The 18,080-nt window shown below is 50.0% G+C and overlaps 1 protein-coding gene across 2 annotated transcripts in view; it reads left to right on the top strand.

Moving 5' to 3' along the window:
• Nucleotides 1-18,080, top strand: part of CACNA2D3 (calcium voltage-gated channel auxiliary subunit alpha2delta 3) — an 874,937-nt gene that overhangs the window by 766,573 nt on the left and 90,284 nt on the right. For both annotated transcript variants that reach the window (XM_036266884.1, XM_036266885.1), the window contains 2 exons: nucleotides 13,282-13,343; nucleotides 14,470-14,514. In XM_036266884.1, the coding sequence (XP_036122777.1) occupies nucleotides 13,282-13,343; nucleotides 14,470-14,514 (107 nt within the window). The remainder of the gene's footprint in view (nucleotides 1-13,281; nucleotides 13,344-14,469; nucleotides 14,515-18,080) is intronic.

Genomic DNA, 18,080 nt, shown 5'->3' with positions numbered 1-18,080 from the left:
ACACCTGTGGGTCTGTCCCACAGCCCGCCATCACCCTGGCTGCCCTGGCTGCCCTGGCTGCCCTGAATTCCCTCCTTCTCCAGCCAGGTCATCCTTCCTGTGCGGTCTCTTTAGGGGGCTGGAGGTCAGGTGAAGAGGAAAAGAATTCACCCACGAAGTTCCCCAATCATCCCTGCAGTCCCGAGATTCCAGGGGCCTCTGCTTTTAAGACTCAAAACTCCAGCATTTACTTCTTTGTTCTTGGAGTGCCTGTGTACCCTCCCTTCCCTGAGGCCCTCCACACGAATGTTTTAACAGGGAACGGAGAAGAGCCAGGGGATGCCAGCAAAGTCTGGCAAGAATGTTGGTAACAATTGTGTTTCAAACTGTTATCCTTCAGAAAGCAGGCGAGGCAATTGCTTAACTGCCTCCTGCCTGGAGCGCAGGGCATCTGCCTGTTCATTCCCTCCTTCATTCACTCACGCGTTCATTCCACTCGGATTGAGCGCCTGGGGGCGCCCAGGAGCCTTGTGGATATGGGTCTGAGTTGAGGGACATTGAGGCCAGGCAGCCACTGTCGACAAAGAGGGCCCTGGGTGTGGCCTCGAGAGAAGGATGTGGACTTCCCTGCCAAATTAGAAAAGGAAGCGTGCACCCCACTCCAACAACTCACCCTCAACCCCCACGGGGACTGGCCCAGTGCAGCGTGTTCCGAAAATCTGTTCGGGAACCCAGGTGAGAGGCTGTGGCCAAGCATGTGTTTGGTAGCCTTCGCTTAATGGCAGAAGATGGCTTTTCCATCCTCGACATCTGCGTGATTAATTTATGGGACAAAACTGGTATCCTTCACTCCAAAGCTGATTCCCAAATAGTCCAAGCTCCTGAAATTCCAAGAGGTTGGAGGAAAAAAATGCTTGATTACTCCAAAATGCTGTCTGCCCCTCTCATTAATGCTCCCCCTCTCCCTTCTCCCTCCCGGCTCATAGTCACCTTGTGTGCAGCTGTTCCCCAGGATCTGCCTTGGGCCAGGTCTGCGATAGGGACGCATCTGCCCCCCAGGTGTCTGACTTAGCAAGGGCTCTCGATGGCCCGGGGAGCCAGGCCCGGCGGCAGGCGGACCGGCCCTAGCCGCTGCCTTGCTGCAGGAGCACACTCCGTGCCCGGCCTTCCTTTGCCTGCTTCTGTTGTTCTTTCTATGGTCATTTGAAATGGAGACACTGGACAGAGGTTGGGTCTGATGATCTTGCTGCTTCACCATCAAGAGGTCAATTCTGCTTGTGATGAGCTACCCCCCAAATAGTTACCGATTTTCGTTTGAACATCTGGTTAGGTCCTGGTCGTCATCATACAGATGAGGGCAGTGCAGGTTCTGCACTTCCGTCAGCCCTGCCGAGGGTCTGTGACGCTCACACCCCCAGCCCATCCCAGCTCGGGATTGCGTACGGCCTGACATGCTCTCTTCACCTGGCCGCCTGGTCCTCAGTGCCTGCTCACCCTGCCTGTTGGTTGAATTTCTCCAACTCCACCTGTGGAAAAGGCAGTGCGTCCTCAGAGTCATCCTCAGATGATGGTCTAATCACCTGAACAAATTAGTCATCAGAACCAGGAAAAGACAGAAAGGATTAGAATATTCTTGTAAGTGGTGCAAACATTCTGATCATTTAAATAGAGAATGATGTGCAACTCCTCCTGAGACCCCCGGTGGGTGCTTATCTGATAGAGAAAAGCACAGAGAACTTACTAGAACTGCCAGCTCCGGACACGTCTCTGACTTCACTGTGAGGCAAAAACAAGGGTGAAGGTCGTTGCTGGTGGAGCTGTTGGGCCCGTCCCTTACTTCTTGACCCTTGGTCTTGTTCTATGAAGTGTGGCTGCAGTGCCGTAAAGGTCAGCTATAAAGTCTCTACACTCCTAGCAGGTGCCCGGCACATAGCAGGGGGTTTAATAAATGGTATTAATCAGTGATATGATCACTACTCTATTTTCATTATGTGATGTAAGTCTTAGGACCCGATTTATAAAATAACTTTCAACATGGACCATGTCTTATGTAATTCTGAGATGTGTCTAGTGAGCAGACAAATGTGTTTCATGAAATAATCCATTTGCAAGTACAATTGAAATGCTGAAATTTACCGAGCTAAAATGACAGGGCCTTGAGGTTGGGGGATGGGCAGTGTCTGGCCAGGAGTAGGTGGGATTGATGTGCGGATCAACTCGGGGTCCGGGCTTCACTTAGTCAGGAGGGGTTAGAAGTAGGAGCCCACCCCTCCGTGCCATGCCCGCTACCCTTGCTCCGTGGAAATCTGTCATCTCTCACCTGGTTGTGTGAACACTCCTAATTCCTAATCCATACCCCTCATGTGAAGCATGCACCCCACCTTTCCCTGCAGACATTTCCAAAGCACAGATCTGTTCACGCCTCACACCCATTCCTTGCTGAGGGCCTTCCAGTGGCCCCCCATCTTTGCACAGGCCAGAGCCCATGCCCCGCATGTGGCAACTAGCGGTCTCCAGAGAGAGAAGACTGAGAACAGCAGACATCACTGACAGCAAAGCATCCAGCTGCCCCGTCATCCATGCGACCTGTGGTCCCAGGGTCAGCCAGAGCCGGGCGCCCCTCTGAGCGCAGGGATACAGGCGTCAGCAAACAGCCTCTGGCGTCCAGGGGCTCACCTCTGCTCGGGTGGGATGAAACACAGAGGATAACACACAATAGAATTCAATACCGAATCCTGATAAATGCCTTAAAGAAAAATAAGGCAGGTTTTACTGTTGACAAGAAGACCATCAAAATATCCTGGAGACGTAGCCAGTCAGGTTTCTTCCCTGCTGCTGTGAGGAGACCGCCACCTTGACAGGTCTGAGGAGTGTCCCAGAAAAGGAAAAGCAGACAGGTGTGGGCAGGGTCCCGGGGTCTGGGCCGCTGTCTCCGTGTGGGGATCTGATTTCGATCTAGCAACTTCAGGGATGATGGACCTCTCAAGTCTTGATAAATCAGCAGTTGTCTGGTCAGGAGCAGTTTTCTTAGTGAAGCCATCTGTTGTCCTAAGGAGTCTGTTGTTCAAATAAATTGGTTTGGGGGATGTCGTTAAGTAAATCATGGAGTATTTTTACTTTATAATCTTACCCTTCTAGGCACGAATTTTCTGGAACAAATGGTGAAGTCATATTGATGGAGGCAGCCCGGGGTCCCAGTCCTGATATGCAAGACACAAGCTATCTCTGTGTCTCAGGGTCAGTGTACGGCAGAAGTCACCTGGGCCATCACCTGGGGGGCACCATGGGACCCTCAGTGGAGGGTTACCAGATTTAGCAAATTAGAAAGATTTTACCTGGCAACCACTCTCGGAGTGCTATGAATTTTTCAATGAATTGTCTATATATTAAATCTACATTTTCAGCTTCTCCTGGGGCATCAGAATATGTCCCACTGTCCAGCTCATGTTCCCACAAGAGCTGAGAGGTTCCCTTCACAGCAGCACAGAGTGGTTCCCCATTCACCACGGTCCCACCCAGCCAAGGGGATCTGAGTCCGGGAGCTCCGGCTCCCTCGGGTGAGCCGAATGTGCTTGGATAAGTCCCTTTCTCCGCTGTGCCCTAGACCGCGAGCTGAAGAATCAGGGGGCTGGACACACCCTCCGGCTCTGTGCGCCACCCACGCGGACGTGTTAGTGCTGCTTGGTGCTGGACACCGTCACACGCAGCTCAGAGGTGTTTGGCAAACACATGGGACCGTTTCATTATGGGTTTTGAAATGTTTGGAAATCTGACCCTTGATTTTGTTATAATCTCTTTGGTGACTGTTATTAGGTGGTGACCTAATAAGAAATTGTTAACTGGGGAGCTATAATTTGGAAGCTTATAATTTTCTTAATGGACATTGATTGGTATAACCCTGATTAAAATACAATAAAGCCCGAGGCTTAAATGTTTTATTCTGAAAGGTTGAAAGGATGGAAATTGCCTCTAAAAAATGTATTGGCTTGAGAACTTTATTGAAATAATATTATTCGAAGGGTTTTGTGAGCATCAAATGGTCTGGCGAAAACGCGTCCGTGCCAGCACCGCGGGCCCGGCCAGCGGAGGGAACGTGGGTTTCTGGAGATGCAATCTGGAAAGTGCTCAGGGCTGAAAGGAAAATGATTATCCCATCCCGGGCCCCGCTAATGCTTCTCAACGTCGATTCTGTCAAATAATTAGAACCCAAATGGAGGAAGCATTTCTAATTGTCCTTTATTCTACTCTAGCAGAGGTGACTGCTTCCAGGGGCTCTGACAGCAAAAAAACAAAGCGATTATGAAAGAAACGTGTAGGGAAGGGATCGGCCTCCCCCCGGGCTCCCAGAAGCCTGTTCCAGACAGTGGGTGGGGAGGGTTTCAGATTCAAATAGACCTCTGAAGCCCCGAGTCTTCAAAGGAAGTCTTCTGCTATCGAGTTGTCAATCAAGTGATAATGAGACCTGTTTCCCCTCCCTCTCGCTCACCACAGACATAGATCATGGGGCTCTGTGTTACTTAAAAGCATGTATAAGAAAGATTACCACCCCCCATACCACAGGGAATACTTCAGAAGTGAAATATGCAATCGGTTAGGGGGTTATATTTAAAATACCTCCTCCCCTTTTGTAATTGTATTTCTGCACTCGGCATCGGCTAAAATATGAGGTGAGTCTGCTGCTGGGAGAATGTGTCCCCCCTAATTTTTGAAATAATACCGTACCTTGGAGATTAATGTTCGGGCTTCACCGAGATTATAACGAACGGATATTGCTTTGATCTAAATATTTTTCAAAAGGTTGTTGCTGCTTGCTCTCCCTCCCCTGTAATCTTTTAAGAAAAGCCTTTGGACTTGCCAGTCTGACACCCGGGACGTGAGCACAACTGCCTTCTCTTCCCCCTCGTCTTCGTGCGGATACTCTGTTCTCAATTTCGCCCAAATTAGTCCCAGGATTTCAGTTGTCTTTTTTTTGTCCAACATTCCATCATGCAATTCATTAAAATCTTCACATGAAATATTTAACAGATGAGCTATGTCATAATTCACATTACAGTTTTCAATTGTTATTCATGTGGTAAGTCATTTATCCTGGACATGAGCAGACCTCTGGAATGGGCTCGCGTTTGATGGAAGGACGGTTCGAGTTCTCTTCCTCGGCGCTCCAGAACGGTGGCCTCCTTCCAAACCTCCAGTTAGTCGTGAAATAGTCCAAAAGAGTGACATTCAGATGCATTGTTAGTTCTACTTGCAATTAACTGTTTTGAAAACAAACAGGAGAAATATTTAAACAAATGTGGGTTGGCGAACAGCTCTTACAGTTGACCGTTAATTAAGGCAAGTTGGAATCCAAATACGCCAGGCCTCGTTACTGTCACCGCCGGCAGCCCTTGCCATTGCTCACAAAGGAAGGGAAGCTCGGGACCCCGGCAGAGCGGGGACTGAGGACAGGGTGGGGGACATTGATCCTGGCCTGTGGGAGTAGCCACGATCCTGCTTGGGAAAGATGACCAGCGGTGAGCAGCTCACTTTCTGTGCGAGATCATGGATGGCCAGCATTCATTTGTAGAATCGGGGTTTTAGGAAAACTTGCTCCCCTCCCAAGGGATGAAAGCCACGGGGACTCCTCAGCAGGTATTCTCCTCATTAGTGTATTATAGCTCTACTGTCTCTAATGAAGATAGGCTCCTACCACATCCTTGCCCGTGGATTGGACTCTATTAGAAGGAAGCGCTCCTGGTAGGGGCCGAGCCAGCTCAGGGCAGCTCTGGGACCCGTTCCTCTGCCTGCGCGCTGGGTGCAGTCACCATCCACGTGCTGCCAGGAGCCAGGCGGGGAGAAGTGCTGTGGCCAGGCAGCCTGGGTGACGGGCACTTGGAGCTGACCATGCCAGCACTGGGACATAACCCTCTCGGTTCTCTATGCGGACCTGTCTAGCACCGTCCTCTTGTGCACACATGGTCACAGGTTCAGAAGGGGTTAGTTACGGGTTAGAAAAGCAGAGCGCTCCTTTCGTTGGTCCAGGAGGGGAAAACAATCTTCCAAAGCCTTCTCAGCTGAAAGATAGCCGTCCTCAGGGTTCCAGTGGTCACGTGACCCCTTTCCCTTCCTCCTTATCATCATGTAGCGGTTCACCCACCGCTATGACACCCCAAGGGACATTGCCCGCAGTGGACAGGATGGCTTCATCATGCATGCATTTTCTGTTTGGGCGCAATATATTGGCATGAAAGTTTGGGTGGTGAAATGCAACGAAAAAGGATAAACGCTCTAGGAACAGATCGCGACATGAATGTTGACAACACTGTTGAGCCTTTAGAGTGTTGCCCTGGCCGGTTTGGCTCAGTGGTTGGAGCGTCGGCCTGCAGACCAGAGAGTCCGGGTTCAGTTCCTGCTAGGGGCACGTACCAAAAATTAAAAAAAAAAAAAAAAAAGTCAGAGTGTCCTAATACATATCATTTTATGTTGTATCATTTGTCCACATCCCACAACATTCTGTTTTTTTTTTTCTTTATTGATTTTAGAGAGAGAGGAAGTGAGAGGGAGAGAGAGAGAGAAACATTGATGAGAGAGAACATCGACTGGCCATCTCTTTCATGCCCCCCACTGGGGATCGGGCCCACAACCTGGGCACGTGTCCTGACCAGGAATCTAACTGGCAACCTCTTGGTGCCTGGGTCGACACTCAACCACTGAGCCACACCGGCCAGACACAAAGATCTGCTTAGAAGTGAAAGGCAGTGTGACCCTCTTTGTATAGACAGACAGGTGAATCAACATATCCAAGAGCACAGAGCAGTAGGCTTAGAAAAAAGGGTCTAAAACCAGTTCTCCTGGTTAAAAACAAACAACGTTCCTGGTTCTCATGCATTGATGGCGGCTGTCTCCTGTGCGAGCTCTCGGTGTGCATGTGGATAGATCGAATGGCGGGAGGACCGGGCGAATGGAAGTAAGGGTGTCTGTGTGAGCCTGTGTGCCAGGCGTGGTAAGCGCTGTTTTACAAACGGATTTGTGCTCCTAGGGGTATGTTGCAACTGGGGGCCGAGCCCACAGAAAATTATTTCTAAATGAATACAATATGAAAAAGTTATTTTATTTCTAATTTTACATGTAACATTGTTCTTTGGTGAGTCTCCGATTACACTTGAATGCATGTCTATTAACCTGATATGAGATGCATGCATGATTTCATCTTGAATGCATTTGAATATAATAGCACTGGAAATGTAATTTGTATTCTCAAATTTTCTAAAGCAAAATAAATAAATCTTGGGGGTGGTAGCCACATTGAGCATATTGCATTGATTTCTTTGAGTTTCTCTCAAACTAATTACCGACTTCCCCTTGCAAATCCAGGTCTTCTCGCACGGGCGGTTCTATCTGATCTAAATCCTCATACCTAAGTCATCCTCATTTCTTCCACCTTCAGGGAGTGGGTACCATGGAGGCATTACGTTCGACCCTTAAAAAGCACCAGTGTCCGGTGTCTCTCGAGAATCCTGCCTGTTAGCACTGATCACTATCTAGTACAACTCTCTGCTGCAATGGAAATGTTCTAGATCTGCATGGTCCATTGCAGTAGCCATTAGCCCCCTGTGGCTGGGGGCTACTTAAAATGTGACTACTGCAACTCAGGAACTAAATATTCATTTCCCTCTAAGTAGCCACATGTGGCTAGTGGCCACCAGTTTGGTTAGCGCAGGAGCAGAGCATTTGAGTGAGGTCAGCTATTTGTCCCACTTCAAGTGCAGTCATCACTGACATTCTGCAGATATCTGCAGATAAAATGGTCTCTCTGTTTTGGTGCTGGGGTGATGCTCTGTGTTCATCTCTATCAGCTCTGAGAGATGAAGTGCGATCCTCCTGCAGTGACCTGCCTGCCCTCCCCTGGCCCCCGCCCTGGCTGGTGCCTCCCTCACATCTTCATCCCCTGTCTCCACCACCTAGCACAGCCTGGGTTTCTGATGAGCATGGGAGGAAGGGAAGGGAGGGTACTAATAGGTAGGAAGTTAGAAAGTTGGAGAAAGCTGAAGTCCGGAAGATAGATACCTCTCGGAAGGTCTGTGGTCTGCAGCGCCGGAATTCCGTCCTCTGGCCCTCTTAGAGTAGTGAGGTTAGTTACAGGAGCAGGCGCTGAAGGAGATGGGGTGCTCCCATTGCCTGAACGTTTCGTGTGACAGGCTCTGAAGGCAGTTCTCCTAACGATGATTCTGCTGGCTTCCGAGGACCACTGCCTTGTCTTGGGTGATTATCCTGAGGTTCACCCAGGATGTATTGGTGTGTTGGGAAGGATCTCAAGGGGCTGTTCTGCTTCTGGGCGGTGAGTGAGGTACCCCCAGATGCTGTCACGGAAATGGAACACTGTCCCTGTCCTCCCTTTGAAGGTTCCCAGCAGGGAGCCTGGGAGCCTCCCTAATGAAATGGAAGCAAGGAGCACCACCAACTCCAGGAGAAATATGTTGATGATTTTCTGGACTGTCTAAAAAATTTCAAACCCAGGGATGGTGTTTTTATTTCCTGTGTTCTCTTTGGGACTTGGATTTCACTAAAGCATTTTCTGTCTTTGTTTTCTTTATTAAATTAGCAAGATTGACTTGAATCAGAATGTACTGTTATGGCTTGAAATGTTGTTGAAAGAACAAAATAGACGGGCATGACAGTATCTCCGGCTCCATTTGGAATGGGGGGGGGGGGGACTTGCTGAAATAACGATTTTTTTCCTGATAAAAGTTGAGAAAAGAAAAAAAAAAAATAGGGAAGAAAACAAAGAAAAACAGTGAGAGGAAGATAAATGTCTGTTTATTGAAGCTCATATTTATTTTTTTGGACTAGAGCTGGCCAGGATGTTCTTAAGCATTTTTGTTTGTTTGGGGTAGAGGGTTTATTCTGGCTTTTTGGTGTTATTTTTTATTTTATTATTTCACTTGACATCATTTTCATGCTGAGATAATTAACCAAACACCCCAAGTGGCTGCGGCTGCCGAAAACTCACCTCACTCCCCTGGGCTCCCACCGGCCGGGCCGTGTCTCTAGTACATCCTTTCGGAGACTTTCATCTTGGACTTTCTGAGATATAGACCTGAGGTCCTGCCCGTCTCTACCTAAAGACAGTACCTGGCTCCTCGGACCCAAAGCAGGAGTCCGCACACGTGTTCTGCAAAGGGCCAGACAGTGGCCGTGTCAGGCTTGGTGCGCCCTTCGGTCTCCGCGGCAGCTGCCCGGCTCAGCTTTGCCGTGGACAGCGCTCCAGCCGGCGAGCTTGCGGAACCTGGATCGGCCTTGAGCCAACCCTGGCTTCCAGGATACTCTTCAGGTCTGACATTCAAAACCTCTTGCCATCATGCCCTGGCCGGTTTGGCTCAGCGGTTAGAGCGTCGTCCTGTGGTCCAGAGAGACCCAGGTTCGGTTCCTGCTAAGGGCACGTACCTCGGTTGCAGTTTGTTCCCGGCCCTGGGCACTAGTTGGTCGTGCGGGTGGAAGCCACTCGATGTGTCCCTTTCATGTCGATGTTCTCTCTCTCTCTCTCTTCCTCTCTCTCCCTCCAACTCTATCTGAACAAAAAATGTCCTCGAGTGAGGATAAGAAAAAAAACAAAAACCTCTTGCCGTCTGACCTCAGCATACAATCATGCTCCCCACTCCCATTCTTTTACTTTATGTATTTATTTTTTAATATGTTTTTATTGCTGTTTTAGAGAGAGAGGAAGGGAGAGAAAGAAACATTGATGTAAGAGAGAAACATTGATCGGCTGCCTCCTGCACACGCCCTAACTGGGGATCGAGCCCACAACCTGGGCGCGTGCCTGACTGAGAACTGAACCGGGACCTCTCAGTCCCTGGGATGACACTCAGGTCACTGAGCCACACCGGCTGGGCAACTGTTTTAAACCTGAGAAGACAGAGTCTTTCAAAAGGTGTTGTCCTTTTGCCTGTACTGTTTCTGCACTTGAATTACCATCTTTTCTCTGTTCTTTTCTTATGGCTTGGATGCCCTAGCCTTACCCATTCCCCAAGGTCAAGGCCACCCCCCTCTGCTCCACAGTGCTGTTTCTGTGCCTCCGATGTCCCTTTACCACGTGGCTGCTCCCCACGAGACGCTGCGGGAGCCTGGGCCGTCACCCCCTTAGTACACAGCTTGAGGCTCGGCTTGGAGAAAGGCCACTGAACATATGGTCATGAATTTGTGGGTCTCTCCACCCTAGAGAAGAATATTGACTTGTAGGTGAGAGTACTACCAACCCAGACACGCTGCTGGGAGCCAGGGGCCAGAGTCGCTGGGGCTGTAGGAGGGTCTGGAAGCAGAAAGAGCCAGGTCAGAGCGCCGAGGACCGTCGCCCTCAGGACTGCCTGGGGGACGCGGGCCCAGACAAGGCGGTGGTGAGGGCGAGGGCAGCGGTGTCTCGCTCAGGGCACCGGGACCAGGCAGAGGATGCAGCCTGCTGGAGCGAGATCAGAGAGCCCCCGCGTGATTAATGGGACGGAGGGACTGACTCACGGGGAAAGATGAAAGCAGAGGAGCTGGGGTGCAGACTGCAAGAGGCAGATGATAGCAGGCTGCAAGCATGAGGGATAAACACCCAGGAGGGAGCGGCTGGCCTCATGAGGGCGGTGAAAGCAGGGCTCGCGGAGGGAGCAGCACTCGGAGGGGGCAGGGGTCGCGGACCAGGAACAGCTGGTGGGTGGGCCAGCGGCGGCTCGAGGCTGCCGGAGCTGGAAACTCCACGGGGTGGCGCTTTCAGAGAACCCTCCGCTTTTATCCCGTAGTCTCCCAGCCTGCCCTGGTGCTGACCTTGGCCCTGGGAGGTGGCCTCAGAGGTTGCTGGCTGCCAGCCTGGGCAGGGCGGCTGGAGGGAGGAGCGGCGGGAGCTGCAGGGAGAGGCGCGGAGGAAGGACACACCTCCTCTCAGACACTAGTGAGTGGACGGCAGGACAATGTGGAGGCCCTCTGCTTGGAACCCAGTTTGCCTCTGCTCTCCCTGTCTTTGGTGGAACCCCAGATACTCATTCCAAACCCCATCTTGAGAGCACAGGGCCGGCTCTCCCCTCTGCCTATAGCAAGGCCCTGTACCCTACTTCCCTGCTTCCCGGGTTGGCTCATCCCCACGGGGATAAGGCCTGTCAGGCACTTTGGAAGATAGATCTACTGACACTGCCTTCAACAGCCCTGGGCCCCTGGACCCGCTGCCGTGGGGTCCTCTCCCATGTTCCTCCACAGCTGGAAGAGCGCTGGTGTGTGTGACGTCACGGTAGGCCCTGGAGAGCCGCTCGCTGAGGCCTGGGAGGGGCCGGCTGGACTCTGGGGGCACATTGGATACCAGGGGAACTCTTAAGCAACCCATGCCTGAGTGCCGCTCCAGGAAATTCTGATTTCACTGGTCTGGGTGGGGGCAGGCACACAGGCGTCTGCCATTCCGCTTCCAGATCTCCAGGTTGTTCCGATGTGCTGAGAGGCGCCACTGAAAAACCTTCACTTGGGTGTAATTATCATTCATATAAAGTGCCTCCTCCATCTTTACCGCTAACTACTGACTGGAATATCGCCTGAAAGGGTTTTTAGAAAGCAGGCGTTTACCAAGGGAGCCTCTGTGTGCTTGGCACCTGCCAGGGGCAGGGGTCCACTAGGGAGCGAGAACAGGTCCATGTCCTTGGGGAGTTTCTGGTCCGGAGGACACACAGCACCTAGGGCAAGGCAGGACGGAGCCGAGAACCGAAATGACTCAGGTCAGACTTTCACTCTGCACGCTGCGGCCATGCGTAGCGCTGTCTAGTTGTGTCCTAGAGCCTGACATTCTAAGTGCAAATACAGAGGATGAGTCTCTCAAGGGCACACACCGGCCAACCTTGACTCTCAGAGCTTCCTTCCACAATGTCTAGAAGGTAGGAATGCAGCCCGGCCGGTGTGGCTCAGTGGTTGAGTGTTGAGCTGTGCACCAAGAGGTTGCTGGTTCAATTCCTGGTCAGGGCGCATGCCCAGGTTGTGGGCCAAATCACCAGTGGGGGGCAGGCAGGGGGTGTTCAGTTGATGTTCTCTCTCATCGATGTTTCTATCTCTCGCTCCCTCTCCCTTCCTCTCTCTCTAAAATCAATAAAGAAAAAAAGAAACTTAGAAAATAGGAATGCACTTGATAGTTATAAGGGTAACAGATCAAGACCTTCCTGAACCTTCAATTTCCTGTAGCCAACAGAGCAACGGTTACCCAAGTGGGGCTTCTACTGTGGGGGCCTGCGAGATTTTAGGAGGAGCGAGTGAACTTTTTTTTTTGTAATTGAGCATTTCTTTTGATATATATTATCACTTAGGTTGAGGGTACTTTCGGTATTTAAATAAAAGAAAAAAGCATGGAAAGATAAACAGCAGTGCCGGGGGTTTGTAGACATGGTAAGCATCGGGGAGGCTGTGTGCGGTGGGCTGAAGTCTGCAGAACTGCCCTGGAGTAGATGGTGTCCTGCAGCGTGTCCAGCATTTCCCACGGAGACTCGTTCTTCCTTCTCAGACTCCCCCAAAACTTCCTCATCACCCGGAGAGATGTCTGCCCTGGCTGGACCTCTTCCTGGAATGGTTTCTATAGTCACTCGGCCTTGGCTTCGTGGGGAGAAATACTGTGAGCTTGTTCCTGTCACAGCTCCGAGGCTCTGCCCCATTCCACGTCCCAAAGTTTCATGTCGCTTTCTCTACTTCTTCCCTTTCTGCTTCTCTCCCTAGGACGACCCTTCGCTGTCACTTTAGGGTGCTTCCCGCAGAGTTCCCTGGGAGAAGAGATCCCTGAAATGTGAATGCCGGGCGTTAAACTCAGTCTCTAGCAAAGGGACTCACTTACAAAGACCAGTCTCATGACAAGTGCTTTTCCTATTGCATCTCTCACTGACACATTATAGCATCTCTCACTGACACATTATAGCACACGTGTCAGAAATGCAAGTTCCTAAAACCGGAGCTCTGAAGAGACAGTGATCTTCTGAATATCAGGGTTTTTTTGTTTTTGATTTCTGTTTTTAGCCTGTGTTGGGAAAGGGGGTAACCATAAGTGTATGAATTTTAGAAATACTCAAGTAAACGTCTCTACAGAACCATCTGCAGTGGGCTAGTTTGCTCTTATCAAGACTTCTGCCAGGGCGGGGACCTTGAGAATCCCCTCTGGACAGAGAGGCTAGATCACTGTGTCGTCACTGTCAGCTTCGTTCTCCCTTGTTCTCATCTGGTATGCTTGTGTCAGCTTCTCACCATGACGGATACTTTTCGATGATAACGCTAAGAAATCGTGGAACGGGATCGCTAATGCTTTGTTTTATTTATAATTTCTCCCAGCTGTAGGCATTCAGATGAAACTCGAATTCTTCCAGAGGAAGTTCTGGACCGCCAGCAGACAGGTACGTGAGAATCAGCACACGGTGTTCGCATCGGGTACCCTGTGCCCGCAAGTGCCAGATGTCTGATGACTGTTTGTAAATGAGCTGCCAGCTGCGCAGGCCACCTTTCATTTCACTGCAGAATGAGGACTGTCAGCAGGGAAGACACTGCATGTTGCTCCTATAAACATTTTTATTTTATTAAAAATTTTTTTCTTTATTGATTTTAGAGAGAGAGGAAGGTAGAGGGAGAGAGAGAGAGAAACATCGATGAGAGAGAACATCAATTGGCCGCCTCCTGCATGCTCCCCACTGGATATCAGGCCCACAACCTGGGCATGTGCCCTGACTGGGAATCGAACCAGTGACCTCTTAGTACATAGGTCGATACTCAGCCACTGAGCCACACCAGCCGGGCCACTCCTGTAAATATTTTTTAATCATGAGATCAAGATAGTGATCTTCCAAAGGACACATATATATATTTTTTAATATTGGGGACTTTTGTGTCATGTCTGATTATTTATCTGTGAATCTCCTGATTGCATCTTATAGGCCTTTGCATAACTAGTTGTGGCTCATCTACCCTCATGGCTCAGAGGGCTTCTCTGCCTCGGAGAATCTGGGAGCATCTTTGCTCATCCTGTGCTTTCTGTGCTAACGTCAGTGGCATTTGTTCAGTAATCCAGAAGAAATGGCAACACCTGAGTTGCCTCCATTCTAAATGTTAGAATAGATCATTTCTTAAATGAAGATATTCGAGGAAACTATACACAGGAGCTGTTTGTTTTTAAGTTGCTGGCAATCAATTAATTTAAAAATAGGCAATTACATGATTATATTTCTTGTTACTCACAGATTTTTGAGTTCTTAAAAATATATCACTATTGAATACCGACATAACTTAAAACAGATCGCATAAATTAAAATGAAAAAGAGCCAGCCTCCACCCCGAATTCTCTTCTGTATGGCTCCATGGAGTTGGTATGGAGCCGAGGGAGGGCAGGCATACTCGAACATTCAGGTTTAGGTGAAATTTGGAACTTGTGTAACAGGCAAGGACTTTGGTGGCTTGTCCTTGAGTGACAAAGTAGCAGGCACCGCAGAGCCTGGACGGCGAGTAACACCCTTGCTTCTCTGCCCACAGTGCGCCGCTCTGGACGGCAAATGCTCCATCAGCTGTGACGACGAGGTAGGAGACCCTCCCGCCCGGCTTCGGCCCTGGTCTGGGGGGGCGGGGGGGGGGGGTAGAGGGTACCTTCTCAGAGGGAATGCCACTAAAACAGAGCCAAAGCTGACACGCTGATCTGAACCAGCCTCCCCAAAGCCCCAGGGCTGCTTGCTCTGTTCCTTTGTTCCCTTTCTTCCCCAATCGATCATTTATGAGAGCGAGGGCAATGCGCTTCCAATGTCCATGGGCGGCACCACTGGAACGCGGGCAATTTATCGGAAGAAGTGCCGTTTGACGCTCACGTTGCAATTCTCAAACCTTCTTCCCCACGAGCCAATCTCTTTTTAGCCTCACCACAACCCAGTGAAAGGGTAGGAATGGCTATCCTCCTTTGCAGAGAGGGAAACTGAGGAGCAGAGAAATTAAATGATTTGCTCCGTTTCATGTATGAAACAAGCTGAAAACCTTTGAGTTGAGAATTGAAAATTTTTCATTCTAGCATAGTGATTCCTTCCTACAATCCCCCCTTCCTTCTCTCCCTCTCTCTCTCTCTGGAATTATTTAAATCCCACACATGAGCAATAGAAGAAAAAAATGCAGCACTGCCATAATCTGTCTGTCGCACGTCTGTTTTCGCAGCGTCCAGCCCCGCAGCCTCTGCCCCCGCTGAAGACCTGGCAGATGCGTGCTGGCCTCGCCCTCTGGTGTTAGCCAAATGCTAGTCAATACGTGCACGGGAGCTTATAAATAATCATATATTTATGTTCCTTCTGGTTAGCACAGGGATGAAAGAAATCCCAGCCAAACATAATTTCAAACAGAAAACATAGATTAGGAGTATATTTCAAAAAAGTAGGCACAGGAAAAACAAGTGGAGAAATGCAACAGGGAGGAAGTTAACGCAAACAATGCTGAGTCCCAGAGATCTGGCAGCCGCTTTAAAGAAAAGAAAAATCGTAATCATGTGTAAATCGCTATCCAAAGAGTGAAAGCCAAACGGTCAGCTTTCAGAAGAAGCTCAACTCTTTCTGTCAAAAAAATAATAATTTCCCCATAGCAAAGAGCATCCTATAACGTTTCAGTACGTTTGGGACTGCCACTCCTGGGATAGGCAAGTGGCCTCTGACCTCTCCTCTTCTTTGAGACATTTATTGACATATTGGAGTGCTCAGCTCAAACCAGCGAAACTCAATAATAATATTCATTAAACTGTTTACTTGTTCTGTGGGTACAATTATTATTTTTAATTTGCTGTAAGAAAACTGAGGATAATTGTTGGTTGGTTGGTTAGTTGGGTGACTGTAGGGATGATTAGTTGTCTGGTGGGATGGACAGCAGTTTGCCTAGTTGTTTGGTTGGTTGGCTCATTGGGTGGGTTGCTTGTTGGTTGGTTGATTGGTTGGTTGGCTCATTGGGTAGGTTGCTTGTTGGTTGGTTGATTGGTTGATTACTAGATGGTTGTTTGGATGGTAGATGGATAGTTGGTTAAACAATCTGATTGGTAAACCAAAGGCAGTGGTTTTCCTACAATCCACTCTGCCTCTGTGCTGCCTCATGTATAAAAACAAGTGGAAACGACAACTAGAATAGTCATCAAATTCACAATTAAAATAGCATGTGTTTTAAAGTGGAGATGGAGTCCCACTTAGAAACATCCAACGTATGTTTGTTGTCCAGTGACTGGTTTCACAGATGGCACAGCGAGGCGGTGGCGGTGAAGGGCACAGTCTGTGGAGTGAGGGGAGTTTCCAGCTGTGACTCTGACAGTACTGAGCCATGAGACCTCAGGCATGTCTTTGACCCTCTGGGCCTCAGTGGGTACAGAAATATCCACCTCAAAGGGTAATGGTGAGGAATGAATGAGTTGATATATGAAAAATGCCTGGCACAGCTCCTGGCCAATGCTAAGCACTCAATACATGTTAACTGTGAACCAGCAATGGCTACCTGACTCTAAAGCCTCAGACACGCTGGCATGTGGGCTGTCGGCGACCGACTGCCTCTCTGGGCACAGTAAGCACAAGGTACGGTGTTTTCCTCACCAACAATCATCTTTAGCAACCATTGGGATAAACCCCCGTTCAAATGTCATGTGAAGGTTCACATGGTTTGAAAATTAAGCATTGAATCTGCACAGATTTCTGAACTTGTCCTGATGCTCAAATGTCCTCATTTAGCATTTTGAAACTGTCACCCATTTCCCATTTGACTCTAAGTTTTGGCTTCAGCCAACCAATCGGCATAGTTTCAAATGGAAAAGCCAGCCCTCCTTCCCGCTGAGGCCTGGCCCAACCCTTCGGCTGTCTCCAGGTCCTTCTCCTCTCATAACTTTTCATTACGCCTTCGAGACCATGTTCCTCTTCTCTCCCAACTGCCCTCAAGTGTCAGGTCCTGTTAAAAACAGCTGAGGGGGTTCACATACTCATGGCTGCTTCTCTTCACTGAAGACCTGGCCCGACTGCCTCCGACGTATCAGCCACGCTTTGCCTTGGACCCACTCCTGCCCCTCTGCTCACCATCAGGGACTCCACGGGCCTTCGGTGACTGCCCTGGCTGGTGGGGGGAGTCAGGATGGCCAGATGTCGTCCCATCCTGTAGAAAGACATCTTTGGTTGGTCCGGGCAGTGCCAGAGCCGTGGGCCTTGGGGGGGCTGCCTCTGGGCCTGACTTCTAAGGAGCTCCGTGGCCTGGGGCGATGTTGACTTCACACACTCACGCATTCCTCCGAGACAGGGTTACTGAGCCCGTCTCATGTGCCTGGTACCTCTTCACCTTTGGGAGTCAATGGAAAGCAGAGTCAGTAACGGCTCCTTGCCCCTGGAACTCAGTGCTTAGCCAGGAGACAGCATGTGTGGTTACCAGCTGTGATCAGTGCTGTGCATTAAACTGACGTGGGGTGGTCAGGGAAGGCTTCTCTGAGGAGTAGCAGTAAGTCAACTGAAGATGAAGAAGAAGAAGACGTGGAAGACAACGCTCAGAGCATGAGAAGCCCTCCCGGGCAGATCACCCCGGGCAGGGTGCTGAGGTGGGGAAGCAAGGTTGGCATTCAGGACTGGAGAAGGAGAGCCACGCCCGCCTCGGGTGTGCCTCACCCGTGGGAACCGTCTCCTCACCCTCTCGTTCCTTCTCCCATTCACCTTTCCACACCTCCTGATGAGGGGCCGTCCTTCCCACACAGAGGAGGAGAGCAGTTCCTCTCCTACTGGGGATCTGTGGAGCTGTGAGGGTTCAAAATGTCACATACAACACCAGCTGCCACCCTCTCTTGTGTAAAGGAACAGACCCAATGGTCTTACTTAGACTCTGTAAGGCCTTTTAGACATTTCCCCTGGAATTTGAAAGACCTCCTTGAGCACGACCAGCGGGGGTAAGAGCTAAAGCAAGTGGCCAGGTTTGGCCCCTGCAGCCCAGCCAGTGGAGTGGCCGCGGAGGCGGGGCCCCGGGGACTCCCAGGCGCCTCTGCTCCAGGCCACCCCTTCGCAGTCATGTTTCCAAAGGCTGTACTTTAATAACTGAACAACCAGAATGGAAACAAACTCACGGAGACAGAGAACTAATTTTTGGTTGCCAGATGGGATGGGGGTTGG

Source organism: Molossus molossus, unplaced genomic scaffold (assembly GCF_014108415.1).
Source record: "Molossus molossus isolate mMolMol1 unplaced genomic scaffold, mMolMol1.p scaffold_m16_p_18, whole genome shotgun sequence".
In the NCBI taxonomy this organism is placed as follows: Eukaryota; Metazoa; Chordata; class Mammalia; order Chiroptera; family Molossidae; genus Molossus; species Molossus molossus.
Note: the sequence above shows the minus strand (reverse complement) of the source record. Positions and strands in the feature narration are given on the sequence as shown.